The 24371-nt window shown below is 41.4% G+C and overlaps 2 protein-coding genes across 3 annotated transcripts; one reads left to right on the forward strand and one right to left on the reverse strand.

The window, feature by feature from the left end:
* Nucleotides 1-337: 337 nt before the first annotated feature.
* taf6 (TAF6 RNA polymerase II, TATA box binding protein (TBP)-associated factor) lies at nt 338-13971 on the reverse strand. The gene is made up of 15 exons (XM_010870409.4): nt 13763-13971; nt 12835-13007; nt 12528-12614; nt 12026-12179; nt 10392-10448; nt 10131-10247; nt 9154-9275; nt 7767-7844; nt 5136-5237; nt 3111-3293; nt 2880-2954; nt 2414-2539; nt 1698-1871; nt 1290-1481; nt 338-1127 (listed from the first exon to the last, which is right to left on the reverse strand). Exons 2-15 carry the CDS (start codon nt 12988-12990, stop codon nt 846-848), a joined length of 1905 nt encoding a protein of 634 aa, XP_010868711.1. The 5' UTR covers nt 12991-13007; nt 13763-13971; the 3' UTR covers nt 338-845.
* Nucleotides 13972-20164: 6193 nt separating this feature from the next.
* Nucleotides 20165-23574, forward strand: LOC105010798 (zona pellucida sperm-binding protein 3-like). Of its 2 annotated transcripts, none has more exons than XM_010870410.4 (11): nt 20165-20647; nt 20726-20841; nt 20920-21023; nt 21220-21397; nt 21486-21603; nt 21692-21777; nt 21985-22169; nt 22379-22555; nt 22687-22818; nt 22888-23031; nt 23325-23574. In XM_010870410.4, the coding sequence occupies exons 1-11, from the start codon at nt 20231-20233 to the stop codon at nt 23519-23521; spliced, it is 1854 nt and encodes a 617-aa protein (XP_010868712.1). In that variant the 5' UTR covers nt 20165-20230; the 3' UTR covers nt 23522-23574. The 2 variants fall into 2 exon arrangements, with proteins under 2 accessions (XP_010868712.1, XP_010868713.1); XM_010870411.4 differs by having other exon boundaries at nt 22888-23005; nt 23325-23433.
* The last annotated feature ends 797 nt before the right edge of the window (nt 23575-24371 follow it).

Genomic DNA, 24371 nt, shown 5'->3' on the forward strand with positions numbered 1-24371 from the left:
TCCTTGTCAACCAGAAAATAACTGAAACATCCAGTAGAACTGGTATGTATAGATATGGTAAATGGTACAATTCCTATCCTACCTCTTCAACAACCTGCATTGCTTACCAAGAATGTAAAGATGCGAATTCTCACTTTTGAGGTTACAATGATTTATTGCTATTATCAGATGTTATACATATTGTCAATGATGCCCTTATTTAACTTGGCTCCAGATCTGCTTGTTCTCTTGCCAAATGTATTGCTGTCACTTTCAATCGAGACAAAAAGCAAGAGAGCAGAACGCAACCAGCGCCCAGGCTACCTCCGCTCGCATAAAAAATACAAAGCAGTCGCTATACAATCCTTACAAAATCAGGTTTATTATAGTGTAAAAAAGGAACATGAAATCAATTAGAATGTTGGTTGAACCATTATAAATGCCCACACAGCTTTTTAGACAAGTGTGAATGTATGTACAATATGTCGAGTAAGGGATGGGATTTGAGCACATTACTGCATGCGTCCAGCCATCCATTCAATCCCATCTGGTCTATATATCTGTGGTATTTTCAAATAATATACCCCTTGTTTCCTGACAATCCTTCTGCTTCTCCAGACTAAGAGGTAGCTTAGTTTTCACCCCTCAAAGTCCCTCCCCAGGCACTGAGGCGTTGTCCGATCAGAGAGGTAGAAGTCTCACTCATCACCGTCAACAGTCGGAGGGCTGCCTCAACGACACTCAGCCACCAGTGTCTGCATCCCTAACGGCACACTGTTCCTTATATAATGCACTCCTTTTGAGCAGAGCCCCAAAGTAGCACACTATATAGGGAATAGGGTGGCATTTGAGATGTCCCCAGAGTATCAGTGAGGGGACTGCGTGCTGGCCCCGGGGGAGTCAGAGCGTTCCATCTTCATCCCGGCCTCCAGCGAGGAAGACGAGGGTGGGAGCATACCGCTCTTGCTCTCCAGGGATGAGGAGGCGGATGAGGGGAGGGACACCACAATGTACTTCTGGAGGGGCCGAGATCCCCCCAGGCTGCCTCCCCCTCCAGACTCCAGCTTGACCAAGGGCTGCAAAGTGGAGGCGGCGCTGGCCACTGTGCTGGTCACGGAGGAGGCCGAGGAGGAGCTCAGGGTGATCACCTGGATGAGAGGAGAATATTAAAATACTTGTCAGTACACTAAGCCATGCAGATCAGGATTCCATTTGCCAAATCTCATTTTGTTTTACAACCCCAACTATTTAAAAAAAAAAAAAACACTACAATAAAATCACAATTAAAAGCAAAAATCCAGTCATGGCACCTGTTGTGTGGAGGATGCCCCAGCGCTGGTGGCCATGACAATGTACTTGGTTGCCGGGGGCGAAGGCTGCGTTGGGGTTCCTGGGCGGGTGGACATGAGGGTCAGGGAGCTGGGTACCTTGATGATGCTGGGGGTACGTGACCCCACTGACCCGCCTATCCCGCTCTGGGACACTGTTAGAGTAGACCGAGGCTGCAACAAAAACACGGATCAGGAATTCAAATGTGGTTTTGTGTTAGAACTGTAAAGGGCGAAGGTTGCCAGAACTCACAGTATCTATTAGCAACAAGGTCCATTCCATTATGGAAGTAAACTAAAATGTAACTCATTTTTTACTGAAATAATAAAATAAAAAAATAGACTTTAATGAAACTTTAATGATTGGTGTTTGGCGTCCCAGGGCAGTACCTGTGTGATGGTTAGCGTGGTTCTGTTGACCTGCTGGGCCTGTAGTGCCGCCTGGGCGCGGGCCTTTACCACGTGAGAACACAACATTGGCCCCAGGTAGCCGTAGTCTACCCGGTACTGCTCCATGTTGTCTGGCAGGGGGCGAGTCTTGGCGATGACGCTGGCGCAGTGTTTCTGAGAATAAAGATCAACCTCTCTGTTGCAGGTGCGTGTGTGTTGCTTTTTAATGTACCTAACATGTTTTTAGGATTTTAGCTACTTCATTTGACATTTCAACTGTCGGATGATCTGAAGAGACAGTTTATAGGATATAATCCAAGCCAATGATGGGCTACAAAACACATTCTGGGCCACATTATAGAACAGAACAAGGCTTAACTTTAATCTGTACATATAGGGCTGAACCAGTGTTTTTGCCAGACAGGGGGCCGTCACTTCTAATTGCGGGCCGGCTGAACTAGGCTTGCCTGGTTCCTTTTCTGTTTATTGAACAACAACAAAAATGTCCTAGATAGAAAGTTGGAATAAGTATTCCAATTTGATTTTAAAATAATAAGTAGGACATTAGGAGCCAGTTTCACAGACACAAATTAAGCCTAGTCTAGGACTAAAACAACAATAAAAAACAAGTTTCTATTGAACTTGATTTTTTTGTCCTAGCTTAGGCTTAATCCGTGTCTGCGAAAGCGGCCCTATATGTTTGTGTTCAGCCTCACCAGTAAAAGGCTTTGGACGTGATCGGCTCCTATCTTATCGATGTTGGAGACCACAGGTCCTTCAATCACTGCTTTGATACGAGCGCCCTCTATGGTGAGTCTAGGTATGATCAACGTCTTGATCACCTGAAGAGAGAAGATAGGCGAGAAAGAAAATGTATAGTTGTTTTTGATTGAGAGGATAGTCCACTCAGGAATTGTGACATTTTTCCAGGAAGCACTTTGAGTGAAAGAGGAATACATTTCTATATAAAATATGAATACAAACAACAAAACATTGCTTTACATTATTGGTTCTCAAACGTCTCCTGGGGACTCCCAGACGCTGAACTAGCTCATTTGATTCAAGTAGTGAAGGGCTTGATATTAGTTCTGGAATATATCAAATACATGGACAGGCTGGGGGTCCCAAAGAAAGTTTTGATATACAAAACTTAGTGTGTGAAGGACAGAAAGCCCTACTCACATCAGGTCCTAATTCAGACAGTCCAGCGATGCAGCCATACCGCGTCGTCCACTGGGTCTTCTCATCCAACCAGCTCTGGGAGTGAGCAAGCAATTGAGACATAAAATGGTGAAAAGTAGAACAGGAGTGTTCTTTGCTGGTTGTAATGTGGACATTTCAGTACAGAATAAGTGACTAGACAGCATTGCTTTACTACACCATTAACAAAATACACTTTCTTCCGCTAGGTACCTTGGTAAAGGTTTTGGTGATGCGGGACTGGATGTTGTTAGTGGTGGTGCTAAAGGTCTTGCAGCTCTGTGCCATGAGGCGGGCGGCAAAGTCCCTCAGGGCCCAGTGGTTGTCGACATCCGGCCGCAAACACAGCTGCTTGCTCACGATGCACGTTACCACCGCTGGGATCAACTCATGCAGCTAGAAAGGGACACATGGGAGGCCAGAGAGTGAGGAGATGGAGCAGAGTGAGACAAGGGTTGTGCTTTAGTTCTGTAATGTTTAAGAACTTTACAACTCACTCAAGATTCACCATAATCATTTCTAGTAGTGGCAAATTAGTGTGGGCAAAACCAGGAAGGTGGAGGGCAGGGCCGAGAATGAGCTACGGAGATCCTGTTGGTGGTCTCAACCTACTCTTAACTGCACATGTTTAATAACTCAGTTCACTCAGGCAAACCTTAATTCAACTGGCTTTCCTAAATCTATCATCTAACACCCCAGCTGTTTCAAATTCTGGTTGTAACCCTAAACTGGCATACCTAATTCTAATTATTCAAAGTTTAGGGTTAGAACAATGTGAAATGTCTGGGGAAGTCTGAAAAGAAGTTTAGGAAACCTTCATTTAAAGGCTTAAGACTACAAAAGTAGTCCCCTCTTTTCACAACATTCTAAGTTTAAGAACATAACTGTTTTGAAATCAAATATGTAATAGATGAGAAAATATGCAGAAGGTTGGCCAAGATTCAACAAGCATTTTCACCCACTTCCCGCCATTGGACTTCCTTTCATCCCCACATCTGATAATAAGGTCTAAATGAATGTGTTTGATATACTGTTTCCATCTGTGGTTATACTGGATGTAGGGCTGATTTCCTGTACACCCAAAAAGCCTTGAGAGGTGCGTTCAACAACTGCATTTGTTTGCAATTGTTAGCTAACACATTTGATTTGTTTTAGCAGCAAATGTTAGCTAACAGTCAAAAACGGTGGTATGAGGTTCCATTTGTGTTTCCGGACTTCAGTGACACTGCAAGCCACCACGTCAGCATGAAGGCTTTCTTTTAGATGTAATCGGAGTAGTGAAGTAATTTTTACTTCATATTAGGCCTACATCTTAAAAACCACAGTAATCCCTACGAAAGATTGCTGCAAGGGGTTTTACTGTAAAATGTGGAAGTATTCATTGACATTTTTCAACTGGACTAAAAGATAAGCTCAATAAAGAATCAATGGTGAAATATATTTTTTAGGGGTGTAACGGTACACTAAACTCACGGTTCGGTACATACCGGAAATGTTAAGACACGGTTCGGTACGATTTCGGTACAGTGGAAAAACATATGCAAAACATAACATTTCTTTTAATTTATTATTAAGTTATAAATGTTGTAGTTAAAGCTGCACTAGGTAAGATTCTTGAAGTAAAAAAACGATTACAGCATTTTGCAAATACTCACGGGTGAGAAAACGGTTCCGCACCAATGCCCGATAGAAAATGAATTTCCAAATAATAATATGAAAAATAGAATAACGTTTTCTTAAATAGGGGCTGACTCAGAGTTCAATGTTATAGTTAGCCTTGCTAATGTTACCTTAGGGCTCTGCTGTAGTAGACAAGGGAGGAATTGGCTGTTTGTCATCCTCCTCTAGCTGACATTATAATTTCTTACAGTAAGCAAACTTCACTCATGTGCTAGGCTACTTCAGCTAAGTTATGTCTCTGGAGGAAACTGAGTTTATAATGTTAGTCTATATTCATTCGGAAATACAACATATACCGAACCGAACGTCCTGTACTGAACGGTATGGTACGGATACGCGTACAGTTACAAACCTAATATTTTTACATCTCAGTAGTCAAGGAAAAATCTTTTTAAATCCAGGGATAGTCTGACGGTCCCGTATTTCACCCTATTGAATCTGTTCACCCTACCTCTTCTCCTACCGATCTAAGGGACTAATATATTATATTAATATAACTAATATATTAAAGGAGTGGGAGAATGTAGCAGAGACAAGTTGTGTCACGGCGGCTCTTACATATTTCTCCAGGTAGAGTGTGGGGTTGTCCATGAGGGCCTTGACCATCCTCATCAGGTAAATGAGCAGGGCCAGGTTGTTCTGCACCACATTCACGCGAACCTACAGCAGCAGAGAAGGAAGGATTGCTTATGAGTAGATGCTAAAGATCACAAGGTCATGATTCTTACTGTACCAAGTATCACCAGGATGGTGTTCAAAAGGCAGTTGGTGAATGAAAGGCTGGCCCAGTGCTCTGAGGCAGTGCTTTGCAGTATAGATGTGCCATTCCCTGTCTGTGCACACTGACTTTGCAGCAGAAAGCCACCAGCATTAGGGGCTGCCTCCAGGGCTTTTGCCCACCTGCCAAGGCATGCCTCACTATAAGGAGTTAAAAATGTTTGTGTAAAAGGAAAAAAAGAGCCTGTTACGCATTTATCTTAACCTGTTCTCACCATTTATTGGATCGGTTAAACAGCGACAGAAGAGAATCTCCTCAGAAATGTTATTTTCTTCTCGTCAAGAATATTAAAGCAGGAAGTCTCAGGTATTACATTTTATAGGTGTTCATGGTCAGGTTAGCTTTCACACAACTTCCAGTTAGAGCGAGCAGTGGGACTGTATAAACCAGTACACATTTATACTCACCTAAAGGATTATTAGGAACACCATACTAATACTGTGTTTGACACCCTTTCGCATTCAGAACTGCCTTAATTCTATGTGGCATTGATTCAAATAGGTGCTGAAAGCATTCTTTAGAAATGTTGGGCCATATTGATAGGATAGCATCTTGCAGTTGATGGAGATTTGTGGGATGCACATCCGTTCCACCACATCCCAAAGATGCTCTATTGGGTTAACATCTGGTGACTGTGGGGGCCATTTCAGTACAGTGAACTCATTGTCATGTTCAAGAAACCAATTTGAAATGATTTGAGCTTTGTGACATGGTGCATTATCCTGCTGGAATTAGCCATCAGAGGATGGGTACATGGTGGTCATAAAGGGATGGACATGGTCAGAAACAATGCTCAGGTAGGCTGTGGCATTTAAACGATGCCCAATTGGCACTAAGGTGTGCCAAAAGTGTGCCAAGAAAACATCCCCACACCATTACACCACCACCACCAGCCTGCACAGTGGTAACAAGGCATGATGGATCCATGTTCTCATTGGGTTTACGCCAATTTCTGACTCTACCATCTGAATGTCTCAACAGAAATCGAGACTCATCAGACCAGGCAACATTCTTCCAGTCTTCAATTGTCCAATTTTGGTGAGCTCGTGCAAATTGTAGCCTCTTTTTCCTATTTGTAGTGGAAATGAGTGGTACCCGGTGGGGTCTTCTGCTGTTGTAGCCCATCCGCCTCAAGGTTGTGCGTGTTGTGGCTTCACAAATGCTTTGCTGCATACCTCGGTTGTAACAAGTGGTTATTTCAGTCAAAGTTGCTCTTCTATCAGCTTGAATCAGTCGGCCCATTCTCCTCTGACCTCTGGCATCAACAAGGCATTTTCGCCCACAGGACTGCTGCATACTGGATGTTTTTCCCTTTTCACACCATTCTTTGTAAACCCTAGAAATGGTTGTGTGTGAAAATCCCAGTAACTGAGCATGAAATACTCAGACCGGCCCTTCTGGCACCAACAACCATGCCACGCTCAAAATTGCTTAAATTACCTTTCTTTCCCATTCTGACATTCAGTTTGGAGTTCAGGAGATTGTCTTGACCAGGACCACACCCCTAAATGCATTGAAGCAACTGCCATGTGATTGGTTGATTAGATAATTGCATTAATGAGGAATTGAACAGGTGTTCCTAATAATCCTTTAGGTGAGTGTATTTAGAGGCATGTTTTAGAGGGCACATGTCCTTATCTTTGACTCTCCTGAGCCTATCAAGATATGGTCATAACGCTCGTTTGTATATCACATAGAAAAAGTGGTCAAATAAAAAAACATAATACATTTAAAACCAAATTTAAACAGGGAAACATCTGGAATGTTTGAAAGAGTTTCTTAGCAAAATCTTTTAATGTTCTATTGCATGCTCTAATGAACACTCAGATAATGAATTACTCAGATAATTCTGAGTAAATGGCATGCTCTGCACTACTCTGCACTACTGGACTAGTCTGATAAGATTTTTCAGTTCACGTGTCATTGCTGCTATTCCTGTATTTCATTTGCACATGCCGACTTGCCCCTTAAACTTTAACCTTGCCCTCACTGCACATTGCACATTTAGAACTGCCACGGTACATGCATTTTCAATTGTTACATACACGTCTACTTCGGGAACCTCATTGCTGCTGTCACTGCATTTCAGTTGCACATGCTGCCTTACTCCTTGAATTTGCCTCAATTGCAAATTCATAAATATTTCTCACTTATTACCTGTACATTTTCTGTAAATGTGTGAATTTCCCACTGCACATTCAGAATTGCCAAATAATGCATTTGCATTAATTGCACACTTATTCAATCCACTTGTATATACATATTCTTGTACTTGTAAATGTTTCTGCACTCCTCTATTTGCACTTCTGGTTAGATGCAAACTGCATTTTGTTGTGCTTGTAATGTTCAATGACAAAGTTGAATCTAATCTAATCCAATGTAAGAGCAATCAAAAGGGTAAAAAAGCTTACCCCTTCAGAGATAAAAGTGCTGAATCTGGGGAGCATCTGGTAGAGTCCTGGGTCTGTAGCAATACTTTGTAAAGCCTCCTGAAGACAAGAGGAACATTGTGTCAGAGAGATGACAGTATTATGCAACAAGAAAATGCACAGACATACATCCTTCTTTGCATACATGGAGGCCTGAAGATGAGCGGTGTTTACAAACATGGAAAAATATACAAATTGTTAAACCACAGAGAAACAGTCAAGCCGGATGCCTAAGCAGGCTCCCTGTTTCCTCGTGTCCTTTGGCCCCAGTCATTGAAACTTTCCACTTGACCCCACTGTCACATTGTAGCACCCACTTGGGTAATGCTATTTGAAAACGTACGCAAAGGTGCTAGAAACACACCATGCTTGTGTTCAGAGTGGCATGTTTTCATTACCAGTAATTGCCTTCAGGCTTCCCACGTTCTCTTTCTGCCATTGTTTTGGCATAACTGGAATTCTAAAATGTCCCTTGGCTAAGCTTACATTTGCCTAGCTAACTGGCTAAAAGGTCATAAACAGTATCCTAATTGCCATGGACAGTGTGCGGTACTGTGCAGCTGTTTTTATTGAACTGGTCAAAGCCTTTCATTCCTTTAACCAGCTTGTATGAAAACTTTCCTGGATTTGAATTAAACAGCTGAAAATCCTACTAGTCCAAGAGTTTGGTGATGTAATTTAGGCTTGCTGCTAACAGTCACCTCAGTAAATTAAATGTAGCTTATCACACGCCATCTACTTTGTCACCATTACTCCCTACAACACTCATTTGTATGCTCTGGTAAACTGGCCCTGCTGCATACTTGACACCAGACCCACTGTTACTAACTTATAAACTAGTCCCTTTTAGGCAGATCCCCACTGTACCACTGCTTAATCCTCAATGACTGCCAATCCAATAGAAATCTGCACTCCAAAAGACACCTTATACTGGTCATTCCTAGAAGTCAATACATAATTTCACCTTCACTCTTTTCAGTTCTCTGCAGCCAATGACTGAAGTGAACTGCGAAAGACTAAAACTTGACAGATATCACTCCTTACCAGGGACCTCTTTTATCAAGGTAAACCCCTGCCCTTAAGGAGCAGTTGAATAAGTCTCATCTGTGATATTTTGGCTTAGGTCACATCTGAGTGGCTGGTACAACTTCAATCATTTTGTTTAAAGCCCGCCTCTTTAAGCCTTTAAAAAACAATGGTCTGACCTGCCTGTATGACTGTATTTGTTAAGCCCTTTATTCCATCCATACAGAAATATCACCACACATGGTGTAATTTACAGAGTGATCGGCTACAGCTATCGTAGAAGCACCGCAGCAACCTTCATCCATACAAGCACACATACATGGAAAACACACAGTTCACTCACAGCTCTCTTGGCCTCACAGGAACCGACACAGGCCTCTGTTATCTCCTTGTAGTACAGCTGCTGTTCCACTGAGAGCTCATGAGTACTGCGGGGCTTCATCCTTATCAGACCCTCCTTCTTACCTGCCAGTGAAATACATAGACACAAAGACACGTAGATTAGGGAGGAAACGATAACAAATCCAGAATGGGCCTTGACAAATGTAACCATTCTCAGATTCATAGACAGAGCTATGGATTCCAAGGACTGAACTTAAAATGAATTAAGTTTTAACCATGATGTAAGGGTATACAATATTTAAAAATAAGCCTATATTTTGGGTTCAGATGGTAAAACAGCTGAACTAATCTCATGAGACATTTGTAGTGGTACCCACCTATATATATAACCGAAAGTGTCTCATTTAATTCAATGCAATATTAGAAGTAGATTAACCAAGTGTTTACCATACTGTTTTCTCTGCCAAATATTGCTAAATCCAGGCAATTATAGCTGCTGTTAACACACAACACATTGCAAAATTTGTAGGATGCCAGGAAATAGCATAAAGAAAACGGCACATGAGCGTAAACACAAATAAATGTTCTCTCAGTTCGATAACAACAGGACAAGGTGTAGTTGATAGTTACAGGTTGCATACATCAATATTCAGTTGCACATGTTATCTTTAGTATGCAATTGCACATTCAGAATGGACATTTGTACTTGCATTTGCCTTCATTGCACATCTATACATCCCACTTGTTACATACATTATACTTAATACTTAATCTATAATCCTATTTTGGAGCAATTTGGAAGGCCCAGTCAAACGTTAAATCATTTGATTCATGACAGCTGACAATAGACAAATAATAGGTATTCAAAATTTGAGAAAATAATGCAACTTTAGCTGTGCATGTCCAGTTTTTTGATGGCTTACCCTACTGACAGTCAGAGGGAGAGACGGTACAGACACAAGGCAGGAATACACTGACCTTTAGCCTCTGCAGAAGTAGCTCCCTGGCCCTTCTGGATGGAGCCCTCCTCCTCCTGACCCGGCTTTACGGCTTTCAGGGGCTCTGTAGATTCAGCCTTTTGTTGCTCTTTAGGTGCTGAGGGAGAGTGGATGGGCAACAAGGAAACCGGTAAATACAAAGTGGAAACAACTGTGGCATTTTAGATTTTTTCAAGTCAGATTACTGGGAAAAACATGGGACAAGGATGCCTGGATGGAAAAAGACAGACTGCTAGCTTACCTGGGGGTGGATTCTCCGGTATAGCAGGCTGGACACCTTCAATACTTAACCAGTGAGCTAAGGAACCAAAAGCAAAAGAGTCACAACACAAGCATAATTCCTGGTATTCCTGGTAAGAGGAGCAACAATGGTTGTATAAAAGAAAGTAATTTTCCATCAGTTGGAATATACACCGATCAGCCATAACATTATTACCACCTGCCTAATATTGCGCATGTTCCCCTTTTGCTGCCAAAACAGCCCTGACCTGTCAAAGCAAAGGACTCCACTAAACCTCTGAAGGTGTGCTGTGGTATCTGGCACCAAGACATTAGTAGCAGATCCTTTAAGTCCTGTAAGTTGCGAGGTGGGACCTCCATGGATCAGACCTGTTTGTCCAGCACATCACACTGATGTTTGACTGGATCGAGATCTGAGGAATTTGAAGGCCAAGTCAACGCCTTGAACTCATTGTTGTGTTCCTCCATTCCTGAACCATTTTTTCTTTGTGGCAGGGCACATTATCCTGCTGAAAGAGGCCAATGCCATCAGGGAATACCGTTGACATGGTCTGCAACAATGCTCAGGTAGGTGGTACGTGTCAAAGTAACATCCACATGAATGGCAGGACCCAAGGTTTCCCAGCAGAACATTGCCCAAAGCATCACACTGCCTCTTCTGGCTTGCCTCCTTCCTATAGTACATCCTGGTGCCATGTGTTCTCCAGGTCAGCAACGCACACGTAACTGGCCATCCATGTGAAATAAAACATAATTCACCAGACCCAGGCCACCTTCTTCCATTGCTCCGTGGTCCAGTTCTGATGCCCATTGTAGGCACTTTCGGCTGTGGACAGGGGTCAGCATGGACACCCTGACTAGTCTGCGCCTACACAGTCCCATACACAACAATCTGCAATGCACTGTATTTTAACACCTTTCTATCAGTACCAGCATTAACTAGCTTCTCTGTTGGATCGGACCACAGCCTTCGCTCCCAACGTGCATCAATGAGCCTTGGCTGCCCGCCCATGACCCTGCCGCCGGTTCACCGCTTTTCCTTCCTTGGACCACTTTTGATAGGTACTGAGCACTGCAGACCAGGAACACCCCACAAGGGCTGCAGTTTTGGAGATGCTCCGACCCTGTCATCTAGCCATCACAATGTGGCCCTTGTCAAAGTCACTCAGATCCTTACACTTGCCCATTTTTCCTGTTTCTAACACTTCAAATTTGAGGACAGAACATTCACTTGCTGCCTAATATATCCCACCCACTGACAGGTGCCATGATAACAAGATTATCAGCATTATTAACCAAAATTATACATTCTAAAATTATAAATGTATTTCCCTAAATGATGGTAACCCTAATGAATAGGCTAGTTGCATGGAGGTGGTGTCTGATTATAGATTTGGAGACCCAAAATGTAACCAAGTCCTGTAATTCTCCAACGGTGGCCGTGGGATTCTTCTTTGCCTCATGAACCATTTTATTCACCATGTGGGGTCAAGATGCAATTACATCTTCTAGCAGGCAGGTTTATCACTTTTCCACTGGTTTTGTCATTGGTTTCTTAAGACTGAGATTTACTTACAAAAAAGGAGAAATGTTAATTTATTGATAATATTTGGAAGTTTTGGGGCAGAGTTATACCTTTGAGCGAAACGTCAAGTGGGACTCTAGGGAGCGGTGTGTTGATAATGTCACTGAGGTCCACCTCTTTCTCCTCATAGAAGTGAAGTTCTCTCCCTCCACCGCTGGCAAAGCGGAATGGGATAAACTCCTGTGACTGAAAGCCATAGAGGGGCTATGGAAAACACAAGAAAAAACAATGACACCAAGCACTCGCATTTGCCAATACTACAACATGTACAAAGGCAAAGAGTGAACATTTCCATTGGGTACTGTAACACAGAGACTTAACAGAGTTCAATAAATGCTTTAACACTGCAATAATAGCAATAGAACAGTTTTGCTAAACTCTGCACATCGGCTTCAATGACAGGTTAAGAGAGCTTTGCAGCTTTTTTTGCAAGCAATTATATTCAACTAAGTAAATAGCATATGTAAGTTGCCATTTACAATAGCCCTTATTTCAAATATTCAAAATATTAAATTAACCAAAGAAAAATATATTTCATCTTGTCCCCCTCACCTCTACATTCTTAATTTTAAGAGCATGATCTATGTCGCTGGTCATCAGTTTACGTCTCTTCCCGTGGTGCATAAACTTCAAAGCGTCCTAAAAAAATTTATAAAAAGAGGGGTTAAATTAATAAAACATGCAAAGTATCACCTTTCATAATAACATAATTACACAGCATGTTAATCTGTATCAACGTAGCCAAAGGCCTGAAATAAATCACAGCATAAGTCAACTGATGTCACAGTACAGTAAATATTTTTTTCAGTTTACTAATCATTTCGCAAGTGTGCCCTTCTGAACTACGCCTTTCTCTTACCTGGGCAATCTCCTTTATTCTGTAGCTGACTTCCTCGCTCAGGGCGGCACAGCTCTCCTCTTGTAGTTGGCCCACACCTATGGACTCTGCCATGGCCTTCATAGACTCAGTGGGCAGAACCACAGTGCACTGCTTTGGCCTCCTCTCCTCCGCCATGGCGGTTGTTGGACAGACTGATTAACAGAGATGATGATGTCAAACATGTGTCACGTTTTATTGACCATGATAGAAAAGATTAATAGAGATACTAATTTCATAAAAGAAAACGAGCTGTTCTGATACTCATCTTGATATGAGCAGTAAGTATGCAAATGAAACCAGACTGTCTCTATATACAATGTGAGGTATTCGTTCTCATGATTATAAGTTGAAAATAGATCAGTTGACTGACCAGCTTTCCCACTGTGTGTAACGTCACTGAACACACAACATTTCAACTCTAGTTTAAGGCGGCGCAAATGTACTGTACTATTACCACCACCTAGTTGCTAGTCAGCTGGAGTTCCCTCATCATGTCTGTACGCGGAAAAGCTTTGCGCCCATGTGTTTCTATTTCACACATGGTCAATAGCTTACAACAATATGTTTGTTCTTCGTTCAAACTGAAAAAGCAACACTTAGTAACGTTACTAGTAGGTTAGTAAGCTAGCTAACTAACTAGCATAGTTACCGGGATCTAGACCGGTACATTAACCGTGTTAGCAGTGTTCTACCCGGTCTGAAGATATTAGGAACTACATATCAGAACCAAAATCAACAAAGGCAGCGAGTCCTGCAGAGCTAAATATATGTTAATCAAAATGAACTAAGTTATACAGCAAGACAGCCAAATCAGTGGATTTTGGTGATTTATTAGCTAGCTAGCTATCGTTACAGTAGCTATTGCTAGCGAGTCAAGTTGATTAGCTAGCTATCATAGCGCTCTTACCTTTGTAAAGTTACCAATACGATGGTTAAACAGCCACAGGAAAAAGTTACAACTTATAAAAAATAAACAAATACTATTCAATTAGTTGACAGTGATCCGTTTGCCAACCTAACTAATTACAGTATATATTCATTTGTATATTTATTTTAACTGCTTTATGGTCAGCAGCTCTGACCCCTTTTTCTGAAAATCCGCCATTTTGTTTTGCCTTCAAAGGTCCTCAAACATGTTAAGTTGAATTAAGTGACAACCCCTTCTTAAGTGTGGTTAATTTGTACCTATGGTCGTATAGATTTTTTTGTATTTAGTATTGCTGTAAAATATTGTACTAATAATGATTTCGTCAGAATTAAAAATGTAAAAACATTTTAAATACATTTTACACTATATATCTGTAAGGATTAGTTGGATGTTTTCATCAGTCTGCTAGTTCTGACTGTCAGTTTTCTTCCTGCTTGTCCTAACCTAGACGGAGATGCCTCCCTACTAAAAACAGTATCTCTGACCTAAATACTACGACGTATGAACCGTTATTTCATGCATGAAACGTCTGAGCAGAAGAAAACGACATTGGTCTGCCTGTGTGAAAGCTGTTTAATTAATTAAAATGTTAGCTCACTGTTGGAGTCATGGGTAACTACACATTGCATAGCTGGAGTGTGTCAAAAAATAAGTGTGTCGAGCAGTGGGAGACTCAAGTTCCGCGTGTGTAATAAATGGAAACATCACGAGCGATGCTAATTCCTCTAACCTAAATTCTTTCTGACCTCCTTCATTCTAAGATAAACATGTATGTGAAAGCTGGAAGAACACAGACTTCTAAGATACTTTTAGGGTGACTGAAAACTTCACTAAAAGCGTATTAATGGAGATATATAGCAAGGAAAACATCTGTTTAAATATATTGTCAATGGGCTGTGCAATGCATTATGGGAAATTAGGGAACCAGAAGTGCAGTCTTTCAAGGGGTGATTAGCTAGCTCCAAAACCTAACATTACACAACAACACAATTGTAAATTATTTTCAATGACCTAGGGGATCCGGTGGTCAGCTGCTTTCTGTTGCAGTTTTGGAAAAAGGTATTTACAAATATACAAATGAGGCAAATATTAACATGTACCAGGATGTTGGCAAGAGGAAGGTGTGGTGGGAAATTTTTTTTTCTTGCTAACGTATCTGTGAAATAAGGTGGAGGGAGTGTTATGTTTTGGGCATGTGTGGCTGCCATTGGAACAGGCTCAATTGTCTTCATTAACGGCTGAAGTAGGATGTGGGACAGCATTTCATTTGCACCAAGACAATGACCTCAAGCATACTGCTAAAGCACCCAAGGTGTTTTTCAGGGCCAAAAAGAGATGTTCTTGACTGACCATGTCAATCACATCACTTAAATTCAAGTGAGCATGCGTTTTAATTTCTGAATACAAAAATTAAGTTGAAAATGTCCCAAAACAAACAGGAACAGAAAACAACTGTAGTACAAGCCTGGCAAAGCATGAACAGGGAAGATACCTAGAATCTGAACATGTCTATAGGTCGTAGACTTTAGGCATTCTTCTATGGGATTTTGTGGCAGTTGGCATGATCATCTACACCTTCTCTGTCAGTAATATTCGCAGCCTCTGCATACAAAACCAGCTGGATAGCCCTGATCCTCGCCACATCCACATCCTTCATCCTGATAGGGCATTGCTAGAACTCAGGAAATTGATTCCCACCACAACATTCACACTGGACGTTCTCAGTCTCTTCCATAATATAAGTCTTTAACCAAACCATGCTTGCCGCATTACCAAACGTCTTACAGTTGCGACATTGTAGTGGTTTACACACAGAAGGTCTCACTGGATATGTTACATACCCTACAATCACATACGTCAGCAGTGGTTCCTCATACATCAACAGCACAGACAGAAGTTCCACGTTTTCCTCCCTCCATTCTAGTCAAAAGACACAAATCCACCACTCCTGGAATGATCTGGCAACAATGTCATCCATTGGGACACTGGTAATGACACCCTTCAACAGGGATCTACTCTGAAAAGGCAAACTCTATACTTCATGTGTGTTTATTCAGTTCCACCTTGTCAATTTCTAATGTTTTTTCCATCTGTCCATCAGCTAACCACAACTGCACCACTCCTAGTCACTCTAACCATCCCTATCAACACAAAACTAAAATCACCCAAATAAGCATAAAAAGCTTAGAACCACTACAAACTTTTTCTTCTTCCCAAACGATTCTCTACTTTCTCTGTTTCTTCTCATCAGGTCTATCTTCTCTGTAACATGCTCAACTCTACTCCATAACCAAATGCCAGTTTGCAGCAGTAACACCACCATCTGACTCAAACTCCACACTGCATTCTCCATTGTCATTACCATTAACGCTCCCAGACACCATCCTCCACCCATTGCAAGTAGCTACTCTCGCTCTGATCCATTTATAAAAGTTGCAAACTGAAAATCCAGGCTGTCTTCTATGCTAGCCTCCTGAATATGCCTAGACCAATGGTAGGCAACTTAAATTGAGAGCTGTATTCCAGAAAAATGGCTCAACAAATTCAAGGTTCTCTGAACTTATCATACTTCTCTTAAGAGTGACTGAGTTTTTGGTTCCAGAATGGCTGATGTAATTTAAATCATGAGTCTAAATGAAGGACAAATTGGTTGATCCAGCAACGCACTCAAGCACACAACATTTAAAATGGTCCTCTTGACAATGACTAAAAACGTGATAGACATCATGGAGTCAAAAGATATTTTAGTAGTTTGGAACAATATCTTACTGTATGCTGATGTGTTCCTGGCAAAATGTGTATCATGTCCTTATATTTCAATCTGGTGCCAGAATATTTTGCCTCACACCTTTCCTAAATAGGCTATGCAACGGGCCTACCATTGCAATTGTGCCATACTGTAGTCTACTATGATTTAGGTTATGGTCTTGACAATTTATAGCACAGTATTGCAATTAAAGTGCTCCATAATTGAAAAACATAATTCTTAATAATCACCCATATGTGTGAAAGCCTATTTGATCATTAAATCCAGCCAAGTCACTGACAAATTCTTCCAATCTGACTTTTGCTGAAGTGGTGGTGTTACTTAAATTATTATTTGGGAGAATGACAATACAAGCAATACAAAGTCTGTATAGACAAAGCATAACCTCATTCGGTTACATTGGACATGTATGGGTTGATTAAGTTGCCCAGATAAATTATTGATTGTGTGAAACCAGAAAACTATTATACAGGCTCATGATGTGCTTACTCATAAAAAATCTTAAACAAAGGACACTCAACAAGAGTCACCAACTGCAATATACAGTACACATAAATACACATAATAAACAAAAACACTAACATAGTAAGACTGATGAGACAATAGTGCAATGAGCAGGGTATAAATGGTGCTGGAAATAAATATTTTTGTACAGGTATTATTATTTACATAATGACTGTGGATGTAATCTATATATATCTAGTGTAATGGAGCAGAGTACAAACGATGCTGGAATAAATAAGTAATTTTTGTGCAGGTATAATGTACATTAGGTAAGTGGATATAAATACAATATATATACAGTATGAACAGCACTGAATTACAGGATGACAAAAAAAATAAGTAGTAGACAGGTGGATGTTAGGGTCAGAGTTACTGGGTAGTTATACAAGGATTGTGCCTGGCACTAAGTGTCTGAAGTTGACTGTTCATCAGAGGGATGGCCTGTGGGTAGAAACTGTTCCTGTGTATGTTCGTTTTGGTGTACAGTGCTCTGTAGCAGCCTACCAAAGGGGAGGGGCTGGAACAGGTTGTATTCAGGGTGTGATGGATCTGCAGTGATGTTTCCTGCCCTTTTACTGACTCTGGTTTTGTATAAGTCCTGGATGGAGGGCAGGTTGGCACCAATTATCTTTTCTGCATTTCTGACTGTCCGTTGTAGTCTGTACAGTGATGGATGTGCAGAGAACAGACTGGGTGATGGCTGTGTAAAAGTGGATCAATAACTTCATGGATAGGTTAAGCTTCTTAAGCTGGCGCAGGAATTACGTCCTCTGCTGGGCCTTTTTAATGATGGCGTCTGTGTTGGGCTCCTACTTTAGATCCTGGGAGATAGTGGATCCCAGAAACCTGAAGGATTCCACTACAGACACAGGGCTGTTGGGAATGGTGATGGGGGGCAGAGTCGGGGGGCTCCTCCTGAAGTCCAAAGTCATCTCTACAGTTTTGAGCCGGTTAAGCTCCAGGTTGTTCTGACCACACCAGAGGACTAGCTGTTCAACCTCCTGTCTGTAGGCAGAGTCGTCACCGTCCCGGATGAGGCCGATGATCGTATGTCGTTTGCAAACTTCAGTAGTTTGACAGATGGGTGTCTTGATGTGCAGTCGTTGATGTAGCATGCATGTATGAATACTTTGAAAAATCCCCCAGAAATAGCCGCAATATAATCGTAAACAGTTTTATTTTATGCTTACTATAACATAGCTACTGAAGGTTGTACCCAGCCAAGTTTTTGTCTATCCGGAACAAATCCTAATGCAAGATTTCCTTTGATGAGATTTGAACACAGGACCTATTGGTTGCAGGTTTGCATCTCTTACCACTACAATATTTAACAAAGGATGGGTGGCTGGGCGGGCTGGCGTGCAGTCGGTCATTCAGTCAGGCAAAAAGAATAACATTCAAAAATAAATTATTCTGAATGTTCTAAAGGATCTATTTGAGGTCCAATGATTTGTAATGCATGGCGCATAATCCAGGCTCCCATGTCAATTGAGACCAGCCATAGTAATGGAACAGAATGGAACCTTTCTGCAGAAAACTGAGAGTATGCTCAAGTTCGGCTTTGACAGAGCTCACTAAGTTACTGATTTAGATTTCTGGAATACCCCTCTGACTGACTGACCTAAGGGCTTTTGTTAAATAGCATAGTGGTTAAAGACACGGGCTCCGGAACGACAGGTCTCGCGTTCGCGTCCCGTAACAGTCAAAAAGCATTATACCTGTGGTTCAGGACAGAAAAAACTTCGCTGGCTACAACTTTACGTACATACGTAATAAGGAAGCCTAAAATTAAACGATTCTGGTGGAAATTAGGAATTGTTCAGGATAGATAATCACTTCGTTGGCTTCACGATTCTCTCGTCTTTTCCCTTGACAAAAAACTCAGTTATCGTTAGTGATGGCCATTCGAGGCTTCATTACCGTTCTTCTAGCAGCAGGATATTATGCTAGCAGTGCTAACTCAGATTTACTTTTTCAAAATAATAGCCATCATTGAAATATATAAATGAATATAGTTAATCTGTCTGTACATTTTATGTGTAATGTTATTCTTATTTGTTATTTTTCACAGACTAGTTTGTTAACTATATTTCCGTATATATTTCAATTATGGTTTTTATAGTGATAAAGAAAACCTGAGTGCTGCCACCATAATATCCTGCTGCTAAAATAAGAATGAAGCGTCGAGTGCCATCACTAGTTATCGTCATCTATATTGATAGATACTTGTTCTATGCCATTCACAAATGGCTAATTAGCTGTTAAACGGCCAGTGGCAAAAGAGGATTTATTCAGGATAGACAAAAACCTCGCTGGCTACAACCTTGAGTAGATACATTATGGGGAGCCTAAAATGAAACTGTTTACTATGTTGCGACTATTTCTGGTGGCTTTTCAAATTATGTCTCAGGATTTGTTCAGGATAGACAAACACTTCGCTGGCTTCTCTCGTATTTTCACTTGACGAAAAAGTCCGTTATCGTCACCTATATTGATACAGTAGTTGCATCAATGTCATTCACGAATGGCTAATAAGCTGTTAAAACGGCCAGTGGCAAAAGTCATAAAATTCAAATATGCTATTTGTGGTGGAGGTAAACCTAATAAGAAACGTTACTCAGTTTACCACAATATAATGGCGTTTAGCCACATATTACTTGCTAATAAGCTTTTAAAACGACCATTGGCAAAAGTAATCCAGTTCTTGATGCTATCTGTGGAGGAGGCTATTGATGGTGTAGTGGTTAATGACAATGTCTCTCATGTGGGTGACCTTAGTTCGATTCTCGGGAGGTCCGGCTGAATTAGGCTTACCTGGTGTTTTGTTTTACATGTCCCAGCTCTGGCCTTATTTGGATAATATTGTCTTTCTGCCTATGTCTAAAAAAAAATCTGTAAATCCTTTAGTGAAGGTCAGAGGGGAAAGACCCTTTGCTTTCCCGTCCAATTAGATTGGACAAGTCTTCGAGAAGAGGAGGGGAAAGATGGCCATTGTGAAATGCTTCTCTGTCTACTGTCTTTGGATTCGTCTAGCCTCACCCTAAATCTCTTGACCAATCAGAAGCAATGTCTTATAAGAGTGTTATTTAACCCAGGTGCACAAATTAGTTGGTTGTTAAAAGCTTTGCCAGTTTGCCTTCAGTTTTATTTAGGGATATACTGTCTTAGTTTTTGAAATGGAATGTTTGGTCAGGGTTACGATAAAGCGATTGGCTTTGTTTTTGTTGGTGGAAAACATAATCTCTCTTGCTTTTTCATATACTTTCAGCACTGAAACATGGCATCGAAAACTTCCAAGCAGGCCAGTGAATCTTGGCAACCATCATCCATTTAAACCACTTCAACCTGACCAACAAAAAAACATTTTCAGGCCGGAGCCAGTAAAAACAATTGCGGTTACGTGCCATTCAGACTACATTGAGATTGCTGTGAAAGCGGATATATTTGAACTTGGTACTCCTATTGACATAAATGACTTGCACCTTGGTGTTGAACAGTACAATGACCATGAAAATTGTAGGGCTACACCATCAGCAGAAGGTGATGAGTACAAAATATATGCAGCACTGTCTGACTGTGGAACCAAGAACTTGGTAATTATGAGAATGTTTAAAAATATTTTCACTTGTGATCAATGCTACTTTCTCAAATTCTCCTTTGCAAATCCACAGATGAACCAAGACTCCTTGATCTACATCAACCTCCTCAGATATACACCTAGAGACAGTCCAGAAGGGGTTATTCGAATGGACAGTGCTGTAATCCCAGTTGAGTGCCATTATGAGAGGTGAGTTTAGTTTTAAATTCTGATCCCACTTTTGTAGCCTTATTGTATTGTGCCATCACTTTAAAACCTCCATTTCAGGAAGTACAGTTTAGATAGTGACTCTCTCCATCCAACCTGGAATCCGTTCATCTCAAAAGTGGTGTCTGAAGATACACTGCAATTTTCGTTGAAGCTCATGACAAGTGAGTGTAATGACTGTACATCGTAACACCTCTTGCTAGCTCAGTATTAAATGTTTGTGCTGTTTTGCTGACCCTTGGTAATTTCCACAATTGGTGTATCTTGGCAATTTTTGTCAATGGCAGTTGAGAAGCAGGCATGAATATAAGGGACCAGGCTAGTTTGTGACAGTCTGTCTGAACTGCCGTCTTTGTCCAGGTGACTGGCTACTTGAGAGGGGGTCTGCCGTCTACTTCCTGGGAGAGTCAATCAGCATAGAGGCATCTGTCCAAACCGCTCACCATACTAGACTCCGGGTCTATGTAAGCAGCTGTGTGGCCACGCTGGAGCCTGATAGGAACTCTATGCCCAGATATGTTTTGATTGAGAGTGATGGGTAAGCATACAGAGAATGTTCTAGTAACCTAATGCAGCTGTTACCCCCCCCCCTCCATTGAATGTATTCTTCCTGACCTTGATTCCAGGTGTTTGATGGATTCCCTGGTACCTGGCTCACGATCTCAGTTCGTACGTAGAACTGAGGACAACAAGCTCCAGTTCCGCATTGATGCCTTCCGGTTCCAACAGCAGACAAAGGATGAGGTGAGGACCATCTAATCCATATTGTATCTGTATGGTACAATATCACATCGATGCTACAACCATTTGAAGTCTGTTTTGCTTATTTCAGCTGTACATCACATGCCATGTTTTGGCTGTCCCTGTCATGGATCATGCAGAGCCTAGCAAAAAGGCATGCTCCTTAATTGATGGAAGGTAAGATCACCTTCCTCATTCTATTAGTCTTCAAGCTGTGACCCTAAGCGACTTGGGCAGTTTACACAGGCAGTTCAATTCTGAGTAAAGCTGCTGATCGAATTGCAAAAACTTTTGAAGACTGGAATTTAAGTTCTATTGGGATCATAGCATTTGGTGAAATGTTATACGGTATCTTGGTTCATGAGTCCTTTACACAAACTTCAGATGGAGGTCTGCAGATGAGAATGACTTGCTGTGTAGCCGTTGTCCGAGACCGAAGATGATTGATCAAGCCCCAGCACAACGCCAACTCAGTCCAAGACTAGGCGGGAGACGACCTGAACCCCGTGGCTATCCCAGCAAACATCCAGCTTCTGGCAGCCTTTGGAGTGGGCTTAAGGCCAAACAAGGTATAATCTTAATCATTCCTCTTGCTGTTGAGAGGGTTAGGAATCACTTTCACAGGCAGCCCAAGCATGATGTTTCATTAATGGTCTTGACCAACCCAATCTCCTGAAATCTGAAACAATCTGTAGTAATTGGTCAAAGACCAAACAAAGAGCAACTTTTGAGATCCAGGTATAAGTCCATAGTCTCTCTAATGACAAACCTTTCTTAGTATGGGAAGAGGATACTTCCTTGGGCCCCATTAAGGTATATGCTGCCAAAAAGATTGGTTCTCTAACTCCACGGATGAGGGAAGGCATCCATGTGCCTGGCTTTCCCTCAGCTCCAGGGGAAGGGAGGCCCATATCACCTGGCAGTCGTTGGAAGACTGGAATGGACGTCAAAAAGGGTACTTTAATTGTTTTGATATTTGCGTGAAGTAGTGTACTTTGGAATGGAGGCAATGGTCAAAAGCACACTTCACGGATACGTAATTTGGGTTACATTCAGACAAATGCATCTGTTAATATCTGATTTCAGGACTTTCTGCCCAAACCAGAAATGAGGGCAGTACTTTAGACCAGTGGGTTGGTGCCAACAACAAGCAAGGTTTTGTTAGCTCTGCAACATATGATGGATACAGCGCACAGAAAGCATTAATTGCTCAAAGAGGTAATGGCACTGCACTGGTTTGGATGTATGGTAATCGTTTACTCAGTGCTAACTAAAGTATGTTTTCAGAGCTGGAGCCCACCCAAGATTCCGCGTTGACTTCTACACCTGAACCCTTTGGTGTTGCGATCACCTTAGGGACAGAAGGCCTGACTCAAAAGAAGGATATGGCTTTTGTTGTGGATGAGTATGAGATTGAACCTTCTGGAAATGGTATATGATCATGGGAACCTCTGTGGTTTTCAACTATGCCTTGGACCCAAATCTGCTGGTTTGTCATCCTACCTGTTAGCTACTGCATGCACCTGGTGTCCCAGGTCTAAATTAATCCCTGACAGAAGGGCTTGGAGTACCAGCAGTACTGGTCCTCAGGCTCAGTTGATGACAACCTTTTTAGACTGCACATATCAATTGCAATATCACCCCTTTCAGATGAAGAATGAGTGTCTTAATTTACAAATCTGTTGTTCCCAGTCAACTAACACTCTACTTTTCTGTTTCTTAAGAATTGCGGGATGATGTTGATTTGGCAGCCCCTACACATGAAAGTGCTGAAAATGGTGCTGGTGTCCTGACGTATGACCTTAAACATGCTATTGGTGACAGTTCAGAGGTTAACAAAGCTGGGGGTGTTTCTGTTAGTGAAAGCTCAACTGTGGCAACACAACTAAACATGGAGACTGACTCTCAATCAGACTTCTAAAGAACAAGAAGCCATAAATGTCTTTGAACATTAAAATAAAAATGTCAAACTGGTTTGCTGTTTGTCTTTACTGTTATGGACTACACGTAAGGTGAATGTTACACAGCCTTTGAAGATGTTTTACCCTATAGTCTTTACACTGTGTACTAACATGACTTTTCCCAGCTTCCAGTTGGTGTATTTATCCAGTAACTTGAGGTTGTTGCTTCAAATAATGAACTTGATGTATGCCTTGCTCAGGAATAAACTTTAAGTATTGGTTAAGGGGGTTAACTGCACTTAAAATGCATTTCAGTGTGAATAAAGGTTTCTTACAACTTAACCAATACATAGGCTTGTGCTATAATACCTTACACTAAACAATGCTTTCCTGCATTGTTTAGCAACTCATTTCCTGCATTCAGTGGTGCCGAATCAATTTGCCTCCATTGGTTGACACACACGGTGGATGAGATGTGCTGGCTCCTAATGTTAAACCTATATTAGAAGGGGAATACAACCTATGTGAACAGGGGCAAAGACAGAATGGTTAAAGATGTCTATCCTCAGGCCATTTACAAAATTGTCAATGTTAAATTCTGACTCATGGCTACCCCATAGGCAAGAAAGTATTTGCTGCTGGGTTTGGTCTGCATAGTTCTGTGAACCAGAAAATATCAAGTGAGATGTCTTGCTTACTCTTCCCTGATATCATTCCTGAAACTGGAGACAAGCTGCATCCCCATGTTAGTCGGAGCAAGGAAAATCCAAAATGTTTGACTTGCTAATTTATTGAAAGGGGCACATAAGAATCAGTTAGCAAGCCAAACATTTCTGAGTTTTCTTAGACTGAACTATCAAATGAATGTGG

The sequence above is a fragment of the Esox lucius genome, chromosome 7 (assembly GCF_011004845.1).
Source record: "Esox lucius isolate fEsoLuc1 chromosome 7, fEsoLuc1.pri, whole genome shotgun sequence".
In the NCBI taxonomy this organism is placed as follows: Eukaryota; Metazoa; Chordata; class Actinopteri; order Esociformes; family Esocidae; genus Esox; species Esox lucius.

What these genes read in the sequence shown, in the direction of transcription:
- taf6 (XM_010870409.4), bottom strand. Translation starts at nt 12,990, where the DNA reads ATGGCGGAGGAGAGGAGGCCAAAGCAGTGCACTGTGGTTCTGCCCACT. An exon ending in ACCGGAGAATCCACCCCCAG is followed by an intron (nt 10,248 to 10,391) that starts GTAAGCTAGCAG and finishes ACTCTCCCTCAG; the next exon opens with CACCTAAAGAGCAACAAAAG. An exon ending in CCTGTGAGGCCAAGAGAGCT is followed by an intron (nt 7,845 to 9,153) that starts GTGAGTGAACTG and finishes TCTTGTCTTCAG; the next exon opens with GAGGCTTTACAAAGTATTGC.
- LOC105010798 (XM_010870410.4), top strand. Translation starts at nt 20,231, where the DNA reads ATGGAATGTTTGGTCAGGGTTACGATAAAGCGATTGGCTTTGTTTTTG. An exon ending in TTCGTTGAAGCTCATGACAA is followed by an intron (nt 21,024 to 21,219) that starts GTGAGTGTAATG and finishes GTCTTTGTCCAG; the next exon opens with GTGACTGGCTACTTGAGAGG. An exon ending in TGGGCTTAAGGCCAAACAAG is followed by an intron (nt 22,170 to 22,378) that starts GTATAATCTTAA and finishes AACCTTTCTTAG; the next exon opens with TATGGGAAGAGGATACTTCC.